Genomic DNA, 10,438 nt, shown 5'->3' with positions numbered 1-10,438 from the left:
GGGTCCTCGGGCACCTCTTACTAGTGACAAAATGGGAGGTGAAAACTTGCACAACTGCGCCCAGCTCCTTATTGAACCTGGTGCAAGGTTTTGGTACCAAGTGCGGGCTACTCCCTTGAAAATCGTGGAGAAGGCCACACACATGCAAGAGTCACTCGCCCTGGCCAGATGCATCTAGGACTGGAAGGCGTCGATGTGGTCGTTGGGATCAAAGGACCCATCGTACTTGTCCAACGGGGGGAGCTTGAAGTCCCTTGGCATGGGGACAGCGAGGAGCTCCAGGGACAAAGGGGAGAGGACTGAAAGAAGTGGTGTAGCTTTTACCTCTCCCGAACCTATTTCTACTTTGCCTTTGAGATCAGGCAGACTGTGGGTGGTAGCAGTTCGGTGAGCTCGGTGGCATCTCCACTGCTTCTTGGCCGGCTCGGCGTTGGTGCTGCTACCCTCGGTGCTACTGAGCTCGATGGGCCCAGGGAGAGGCAGGGATGGCTGTCGGTAGCTACTAACAGAGGGACCTTGTTCCAGGTCATCGGCTAGCACTTCGAACCGGTTCTCCGCAAGCAGGAGTTCGAATTGTGAACGCTAAGGTGACACTAGCCTAATCGGATGGGAAGCCCCCGACCTGACTGCAGGCCGCGAGGCGAGGGTAGGGAGTCTTTCCTTCCTTCCATGAGACGATGCCGAGGTCTCTCCTCGGTGGGAAGGGAGTTCACTACGGCGGTGAGGCTTGGTTGGCTACGCAACCGGATGTCGGGGAGGGAGTGAAGGAAATTGTTGCTGACATTGATACTAGGACACTTGGTGTAGCACTTGCTGCTGGTGGAATTGAAGTTGCTGGAACTGTTGCATTTGGGCCTGCATGGCTCGCATGCACTGCACCAGGTCTTCGAACTGACCTTGGCTGGCCACCGGAGAGAGGATGGTGGGTTCAACGAAGGTTGTTCCGAAGGCAGAGGATAATGGAACGGTCATGGGTGCCACCATCAAGGGCACATTCAGAATGGGTACCCCGTCCACGGAGAGGGGGAGGTGGATAGCTGGGGTTGTTCCTTTGGGGTGTTCCGACATTCGGAGTTGCTGGAGGAAGCCATGGTGATGATGAGTTCTTTGAGGGAAGTTTCACAGAAGTTAGAAGAAGGCCTTTTGAAGTGTTTCCTACAGACAGCGCCCAATGATGTGCACGATCTGGGCACTCCTAGCTGGCTGAGAGTTGGCTCCTAGCTGTGATGGACGACACCTGAGAGGAAGAAGAAGGTGAAGGGTTCTTGGGGAGCTCTCCCGGAAGGAACACTCTGATGGCTAAGTTAGAATTCTGAGGAAAACTCAAAGAGGACATAGAGTTAAGAGTGCTGAAAGTGCTAGCTTCAATACCTTTGCTTCGTGAGGGTTGGGGTCCTTTTATACCGGAGCTCAGTCACATCAGGCGTAACCATCACTGGCCTAGCCGTTACTGCCAGGGCAGGGGTTGAAAGTTCAGGCTACTGCTACAAGCTACTCTGCAAGGTACGGACTCGACAGGCGTGCCATGCTTTTCAGAGACAGCAGGCAGAACACCGCCTGGCAAGGGATCCGAGCACTGCCACCGGATCTGGTAGGTATGGATGTCAGGCAGATCTCCTTACAGTCTGCCGAGCTACCGTACACCGAACCACTTGGGGCAGATTTTCCTTGCACCGAGGTGCTGAGGTACACCGAAGTGCCCGCACTGGAGGCGAGCCTTAAGCAAGTTCGAACAGGAGTCTCGACGGTACTGCCCCGAGGTGTTTCTCCCTCGGGACACAGCCAAAAATAAGGGTGCTCCCTTCTTAGGAAGGGAGAGCTCGGGGCCCCTAAGGATGAGCTCGGGTCCCCTTGCACTGGGGAGCTCGGGGAGCTCTGCCTTTAGGCTTGAGGCGAACTGGGCCTTGCTACTCGATGAGCTGTCACACCCGCCGAGTCGTTTGGCCAGGCCTCGACGAGCTTGCTGCTTCGAATAGTGGCTAGGCTGTCATGCTGAATTGTCACTTATGCCAGGTCATGTCCATGTGTCCCCGTGCTACGAGGTCGGGGCAAATCACCCTACATCAGAAATCGTTGAAGCTACTAATGGTTTAATTCAGGTTTTTTGGTAATATCAATTCTTGTTTGTTAAAGGAGTTGATTCATGTGTTTTGGTTTGATGGGTATCAGATAATCTCATCGGAAAAGGTTCTGAAAGATGTATGGGTAATTGCTGTGAAAAGGCTAAGCAAAGATTCTACAAGTGAGAGGAAAGAGGAGTGACTTCATCTCATCTTAGAATTTGTTTTAATATTTGTTGAAAGGGGTGTGCTTTTTTAGATGAGAATTCGTCGCATATTGCCTGGAAAATAAGGTATAAGATTACTATCGGAACACCTTAGGGCCTCCGAGCACAAACGATACACATATCGTAATTTCACCAGAGTAGGCAAACAATGCCAGAATCACATGTCCGCTCCATGTACTCTGAGAGCTTTATCGCTCTCTCAGGTATACAAAGACAATCATTCGAATAGATTGGCAGGGTGTTTGGTTTCCTTTACGTTTATTCAGTAAATGCTTTGTATTTGTGTGACTGCAAAGTCAAGAAATACATTTTTTAGGGGATGTTTGGAATTGTGACCGCAGTGGATTTACATAAGCATTTCAACAAATGCCCATGTATCTCATTATTTGGTTTAGCTGGTTATTAAAAAATCAGGCATGCCTCAAAATTCGGGACCCCTCTAATGCTTGAAACTCCAGTGAACTGTTTCCCCCAACGGTTGACTGATGTGTATCCTATGTGGTGCTTACCTGTCAGTACATACATGAAAAATGGTGATGAAAATCACCTTACCAAACAGCGTAGTGTTGCTCACTGCCTATGTCGCAAAAGCATTTTTTTGTGAAAAATGGGTCTTGAAAGCATGAACGTTTTTTCTTGAAAATCAGTCCCAAAAAATACCCACGCTTCCAAACACCATGTTAATAAGGGCGTTTATGATATATAAGCACCATTAGGCACCACATCATCAAAATGCCAATATGCCTACCCGTTTCAAGAAGTTTCAAAATGAAGCTTCCTCATAGGGAAAAGGCGCACAGAAACCAAAATTTGTTTTTGGAAACTTAGATACACACAAATGCAATTAATGAGGCATTTGGTGACGGGTTGCTTATGTGGCACCATCAATAAACATAAAATTAATCAATTTCCTATCATAGGATTACTTTAAAAAAATTGTCCTCTATTTTACCTACCTTACCTCCGTCCACTTCCTTCGTAGGAACCTCCGCCCAAGAGCACCCCACCAGATTGACTATCAATCAATAAACAGAGACCGGATGATCGGCTGCAGTAACTATCGAAGAATTGAACAATGGAGGAAAACAGCCTTATTCGTTAATGGCGAAAATGTAACCGAAAGCCGGAAATGCTGAACAAAATGGATATGGCCCAACAAGATACTTGTACCCAACCTTGTGATAATTGATAAAGCTTAAATGCCGATGAATTAAAAAGGATTAATAAAATGAATTAAAAAAATATCTTTGATAGAACCTCGATTTATGATCCTTCGATGAAAAATATGATATTTAAACCAACTTATCGATAAAAATATATATGATTATGGCCTTCTAAAAAAATCAATAAAATATATTAATTTTTTAATCCTTTATGATAAACTGATAAAGAAAAGATGCACCACTGTCATCGGACTACTTGTATCTTAACTGGATTGGATCGGAGCGGAGGATCTACATCCGATATGATTTTTAATGAACCAAATCCAGTTCAATGAACTTCACACTCAAACCCAAATCCCAATCATACCCTCTTTTTTTTTTATGGGGGAAAGCAGACAAAAATGGCCTGAGGCTGAAACCAATTAGCCTTCGATCCATGGTTTTAAGAAAACTGCAATGCCCAAAGCTTCTATTTAATTAGTTGGGTACGCGGCCTCCTCTTTTTTTAATGAATCCGAATATCAACAGTTTCCAATTTCCATCCGACGAGTGACGGTACGCCGCACGCCTCCTAATTTGTTAATCCCAAACCAATCACTTCCCTTTTGATTACGACACAACGTCACGCACGGCCCTTCGTTTGTTGTTATATACGAAGGACATGCGTGGATTTGCCTTGGTTTCTTTTCCAGCAAGCAATTATTCTCCTCGACCAGATAGAATCAGAGAACCACTAGGAATACGAGTGTAGGGAGGATTTGCTCTGTTTATAATTTTGAATTCTCCGTGAAGCCCAAACTCAGAGTAAGACCGGAAGATAGCCAACTACCCTCATCAGTCGTCATCCCCAACTCCGCCGCCTAACTCAGGTCTGAACCCACCAACTATCTATCGGCAGTACTAGTCGGTACCTTCTTTTATTTTGCTGGATCGCCTCTCCTCTTCTGAGTCCTGATAGAAGAACATGGAGGACCTCCCTTCAGAACTCGTCTTCGACATCTTCTCAAGATTGCCGGTGAAGACTCTTCTTCAGCTTAGGTGCGTCTCCAAAGCCTGGTGCGGCATGGTTGACGACCCTTGCGTCGCTTATATGCACGTAAGCCGAGCCACCGAAAGGCCTAGCCTTCTACTTCTTACACGTCCCGCCCATGTATCCAAATCCAACACAACCAATCTGTATCCGGTCATCGGCAATGGAGGCACGATGATGGCAAGTAAAGATGCGATTGCCCAGCTATCGATCTCTCATAGGTATAGCCTGGAGGATTCCTTCAACGGCTTGCTTTGTTTCGCTCCGCAGCCGCACTCCTCCTCCGACGGGGGGCTTGCTTTCCTCCTGAATCCTGTTCGAGGTGACATTATAACTCTCCCTCCGACTACAACGCCCTCCCCTGTAGACTACGGACACATGTATGCTCTGGGCTTTGATCCATCTACTAAGGAATACAAAGTTGTCCATGCTTTCTATCAAGGATTTGATCCGGACAATCAAGCTTTCAGATTAGGGGCTGAGGTTTACTCTTTGGGGACCCAGTCGTGGAGAAAAGTTAGCAGCGGCCCCCCTCAGCCATTATGTGGAAGACCTGTACATGCATTTGGGGCATTGCATTGGAAGGTCAATACTGTTCTTGCTTCAGAAGAATTAGACGACCTAATTATCACCTTTGACATTGGGAAGGAGCAATTTAGCACTACCCCAGGTCCTGGATTTGAGTTGAAAAATTATGAGCTGGTAGATCTTATTGAGCTGAATGGATGCTTGTCCGTGATAGATGTTTCATTCAATACTCATATTGAGGTTTGGGTGCTCAAGGATTTCGTCAGCAAGCAATGGGTCAGGCAAAACACTATCACCATCAATGCACCGGATGGAAAATCAAACAATGGGCACCTTAAGGCTGTAGGCCTCTGGGGGCATGGTGAGATATTACTTGCTTCCAACAATGATTCTTTCTTCTCCTACGATCCTAAGACCAATGGGCTAAGGTATGTCCATGTTTCTGGGCTCGCCCCTGATACAAGCATTTCGCATGTATGCAGTCACAAAGCAAGTTTGGTTTCCCTTGATGCTTTTGGGACTAAGAGAGATGCCCCAGTGGCTTATCAGAGGGAGGGAGAATGCAGCAGCTTCAACCCAGATGCTCCAACGAGGTTCTGGGTCACATAATATTCAGGAATGAGATTCTTGTTCAGCTGTTGGGTTGCATTCTTATTTCTCTGTTTACTCTCAACAGTCATATGTATAGTATAGGGTTTTCCAACTGAAAGTTTCAAGGACATTCCAATGTAGTACAAAGATTGATAGCGGCTCTATAGCATTCAACCCATAGCAAGTAATTATAGCTTTTTTTTTTTATTTTTTTGTCTAATGCATCCAATGGTGGTGATTCAATTATAATTAAATGGTGGCATAAAGATATCGTGGCCGAGAGGGATGCATGAATAAGTTAGATGCTCCACACATACAAGGGTGACGAAATCAAATAAGTAAACCTGGCCCATGTTTGGAACCAATGTCTTAGAATTTTCTGCTTTGGCAATGAAGTTTTCTTTCTTTCTTTTTTTTTTTTTTTGGAACTGTTTCTTGTTTCTGTCATATATACATTTTCTAATGCCACATCAGCCTACTATTGTTAGCGACAGTAAAAAATGAGAAAACACCAAAAAAAAAGGGGTTTTATCATACCACATCTCTCCTGATTTCCAAAGTGTGGTATGAGAAAACGTTTTTCTGAAGAACATATAACTAAATATCAGGCATGGTCTGAGAAAAAAAACAGATTTCAGACGTGGCACTGACATGGCACCGGTTTTCAAGAAAACTGAAAACAGCATTGATTCCAAACACAACACTGGCCTAAGGCCTGTTCGACTACAAGCTTGTGCATACCCTGTTTTACTCTGCATCTCACACTGAAGATGCTAAGGTTACTAAGGTTATGGATATGGGAAAGCCACCCCCCTCCCGCAAAAAAAGGGTAAATTACTTAAATCTTTCCTGTTTTACAACCTCTGAGTCCATGTCCTAAAGATCAAAACCACCTCACCCCTTCCTGATTTGTTGTAGACAAGGATAGTAAAATTATCACACCCTTTGGAAATGGAAAAGTTTTACTCTTTCCATTTAGTGAAGACAAAGGGCATATGAGTAATTTTACCATATTCATCTACACCAAACTAACGGAAGGGCATGGTTGTTTCATGGGCCTTTCTATAGCCCTTTCATTGTTTTATGTTTCTCTCTGCAGCAACAGAAGGGAGAATAAAAAAACAATTATAACATCAGGAAAAAAATTTAAATGGTAAATGTTCATTGTCATCCATGGGCAAAATTAGAATGTTATATTGTTTAAAGCATAATTTTGTTTCTGTCTAATAAACTTCAGCATTAAAATAATGGAAAGGGATATTGTTGTTTTGATTTTTAAGACATGAAAGGAGAAATAAACAGAGGCATCGTACAGGGGAGGTTTAAGCAGTTTTAGAAACCAGAAAGGAGGTTTAATAACCAAACACGTTACCTAAAGAACAAGCAGGCATAACCTATGCGTAGTACACAACAAAACATTGCAAAATGCTTGTTTTCTGTAAGAGATTGTATATTTTGGTAGGTGGGTTATGATACCCAGACACCTTATTGTATAATTGCCATGGCCTTGCCATATCTGGGTAACATAGCAGGTGGAGGATACATCAGCCATTCCCATTGAAGTAGCTCTGGGCTAAAAGCATGAAATCAGCTACTCCCAGGTTTACTTTCAATGGGAGTAGATGATGTTTGAGCTAGCAGGTGGGTAGATATGTTTGCATGCTAGCAGCACCAAATACAATAGTCTCCTGCCAAACAGTCAATTAAGCTACTTACAACATTGTTAACCATCTGGATACTCTCTTTATACACATGTTTCTACCAACCAACCCTTCAAGTGAAAAGGAAATCAAATTAGAAGCCCAAATGGCAAAGCTGTTGAATCGTTTCAATCCAGTTTTCCATGGAAATACAAGCTGACTGACCATGTAAAAAAAAAAAAAAGAAAAAACAATTATACATATATTCCTACTCATAGATACATTGGAACAACTTGAGACTTCAAAGAAACTATTAGTTACCATTGGTGTAATCACAAAAATAACAATGGCCAATAATTAACTCTATTTGCCAGTTTTTTGAACTTCTAGCTTCTGTATATTGTCCACAGAGGCAGCTTTCTTAGCTTTCTCACAAGAGCATATCCTGCCTAAGTTATCCAAGTTAAATCAATGACAGGAATAGTGTGGTAATGGACAGAGATGTCTAAAACACCAGAGGAAATAAAAGATCTTTCACTTCTCTGCCTTTAAAAATATCAGAACCTGTAACAGAACTTGAAATTGAAGTTTCAGTTTGAAATCGGAAACTAAACTATCATGTACTATTTACAAGCAAAGGATGCAAAGAAAATAGCCAGAATTGAAACATCTATTCTGAAAATAAAAATGAGAATCAAAGGTTATGCATGTATCAGATCACAATGATAGGCACTTCAGATAGCAAGTGGGGGAAACATCATGGATTATAAACAGTTACTGATGGAGCGCAATCAGGTCGGTCGTAGCTGTCAATGGTCTTGCCTCTGACTGGAGCAAAAGGTGCCTGAAACGGGGAAGAAAGTGAGTAGTCTCCAGGGAGGAACCCAGTGAGAGTGCTCCGAAGCTCAAGTTAGTATTTTCTCAAAGGCAAGATAAAAAACCAGATGGCGCAAAGTTATCACGTACCTCCATTCTTGGGGGGAAGAGGGCCTTTTATAACCACTTCGCGCACTCACTCCCAAGCTCCTGTCAGGTCGGGTATCATTACCTTTGCACTTCTGCCAGTTGGGGTGTCATCACCTCTGCCGGGGCAGACAACCGCCACTACTCTCTTTGTTGGAGCCATCTCTGTAACTGGAGGTGGCGGTGGCAGGTGGCCGTTGAAGTGCGGCTGTCAAGCGTCAGATCTTAAGTCAGTCAGGCGTGCCGCCTCAGGATACAGACTCCTTTGGTGCAAGGTATGGTTGTTCAGTTCGGCGGCCTGGAAACGAAGTGCCAGAGTGGTGTGTGAGGTGAAGTCTTGAGTTCAGATAGAAGTGTGGCCCGAACTGCCCTGGGGTGGGCCAATTCGGGTTGTTGCCCTTTGCGCTCCTCGTAAGGCTCGGGGTCAAAGGGAGAGTTTGGGCTCCTTTTCGGGAGCTCGGACCGCTGGTTCCTCCTCTTGGAGCTCGCGCCTTGAGTGCATTGTCGTGCCGAGCTGTCACTCCTGCTAGGTCACCCTCAATTGCTTCCACGTGTTGGATGGTCAAGAGGTCGGGCCAAATTTTCCTCCATCAATTGCCCCCCACTCCTCGCGCTAACGGTCTTGCCTTAGCGTGGGGAGTTCACGAGGTAACGGGTGGATTTGACCCATACTTCAAACCGGTTGACTGATGACGAGAAGTGTGCGTACGTCAGGAGATTTCCGGATTCCTCGAGTGCCAAAAAGTCAAAAAACGTGCCAATCCGTCTTTAAATGTTGTGAGACGTGACGGCGGGCGTTATTTCAAATTCAAAAAACGCGCCAATGCTGCCTTCAATGCTGAGAGACGTGCGCCGGTGCCGCTTCGATTTCCAAAGATGTGCGGCCAATCATGTCTCAGTCTTAGGAGGTGTGCGGTCAGCTTGATCGTGAGCCGTTGGATTTGCCTCGATCAGAGCCATTGGTTTTCGGTCACTATGGGTATAAATAATGGGGGACCCCTAGTCGCTTTCCATCACCATTCTCCTGCGTTCACTTCTTGAACTCGCGTCCAAGTTTTAGCTCGCGTCAACCTTCCGTAGTCCGTTAGCTTTTTCCGGGTGAATCAGTACTTTCTTCCTGGTTTTCCTTTCCCCCCGATGTCTAGCTCAGACAACTTAGACAGCTTGAGGGAGTCAGATGCAGGTTCCACGAACCAAGTTGCGGCCTCCGATAGCCTTAGTGAGCCCAAGGCGGAGCCTGAGGTAGAGCTCGAGGAAGAGTTCGAGCCCGTAGACCGAGTCACTTTGGGTAGTTTGGTGTCCTCCTCCCGTCGAGGTCGGACATTAGACAAGTTCGGGTCCTCAACCATGACGCCTGAGGGGTTTTACTCCCTTATCACCTAGTTCAACCTGCCCGGGGAGTACACTTATTTTATACCCTCGGGCGACTTCCCTTGGGAACACGATCCGGACGAGATCGTGATATTCCGGGAGTAGCTCGTCATCGGGCTGCGCCTACCTTTCTACCCTCTTATCGTTGAGGTTATGAACCACTTCAGTGTCACCGTCGGTCAGCTCCACCCGAACTCTATCCGCAATTTGGTTGGGACTCTCCCTCTTTTGCGAACACATTCTGCCTTTAGACCTAGAGATCTTCTCTTCTATATTCTCATGCTTAAGAAACAAGCGGGTACCCTTCCCGGGCGTAGGTGGGCGTACTACATGTCTCCTCGCCTGGGGTTCAAGCTTTTACACGATCTTCCCAACAAGGTCCCGGCGTGGAAACGGGACTACTTTGTGGTACGAAGTGCAACGAGGTGGCCATTCCAAACCGGGTGGGGGTTGGCTACCCCTGACCTCGGTGTTATGCTAGATAGGGAGACGGCGAAGGGCCTCCGGGACTGGGCCTGGCTCGGACTAAAATGCCACCATTATCTGATGGAGGCCAAGCTCATCCAGGCCGGCCTGACTTTGGGTAGGCTCCTTGCTCAGAGGCTTGCCTTTATTTTGCTTTCCATTCTTTCGTTTTCTTGATGCCGAGCTCTTTTTGCAGGTGTGATGGACGCATAAAAGAATCACGATGGGATCCAGTTTCATGCCATTAAAAGGAGGAAGCGAGTTGCCAAACGGACTTGTGCCGAATTGTCCCGAGATGCGGAGCCTGAGGTACCGAGCTCTCCGCCAATGGATCCACCCAGGGAGCCCGAGATGGCCCCTCTAGTACAAGAAGCGGCAGGGGCCTTTTACGCCAAGGCTG

The 10,438-nt window shown here is 46.0% G+C and overlaps 1 protein-coding gene across 1 annotated transcript; it reads left to right on the top strand.

Annotated features, from left to right (window-relative positions):
* Positions 1–4,133: 4,133 nt before the first annotated feature.
* On the top strand, positions 4,134–5,823 carry LOC148878416 (F-box/kelch-repeat protein At3g06240-like). The gene has a single exon (XM_088965099.1). The coding sequence runs from the start codon at positions 4,415–4,417 to the stop codon at positions 5,615–5,617; it is 1,203 nt and encodes a 400-aa protein (XP_088821225.1). The 5' UTR covers positions 4,134–4,414; the 3' UTR covers positions 5,618–5,823.
* The last annotated feature ends 4,615 nt before the right edge of the window (positions 5,824–10,438 follow it).

This window comes from Nelumbo lutea, chromosome 1, assembly GCF_056320005.1.
Source record: "Nelumbo lutea isolate HS-2025 chromosome 1, American lotus-T2T, whole genome shotgun sequence".
In the NCBI taxonomy this organism is placed as follows: Eukaryota; Viridiplantae; Streptophyta; class Magnoliopsida; order Proteales; family Nelumbonaceae; genus Nelumbo; species Nelumbo lutea.
Note: the sequence above shows the minus strand (reverse complement) of the source record. Positions and strands in the feature narration are given on the sequence as shown.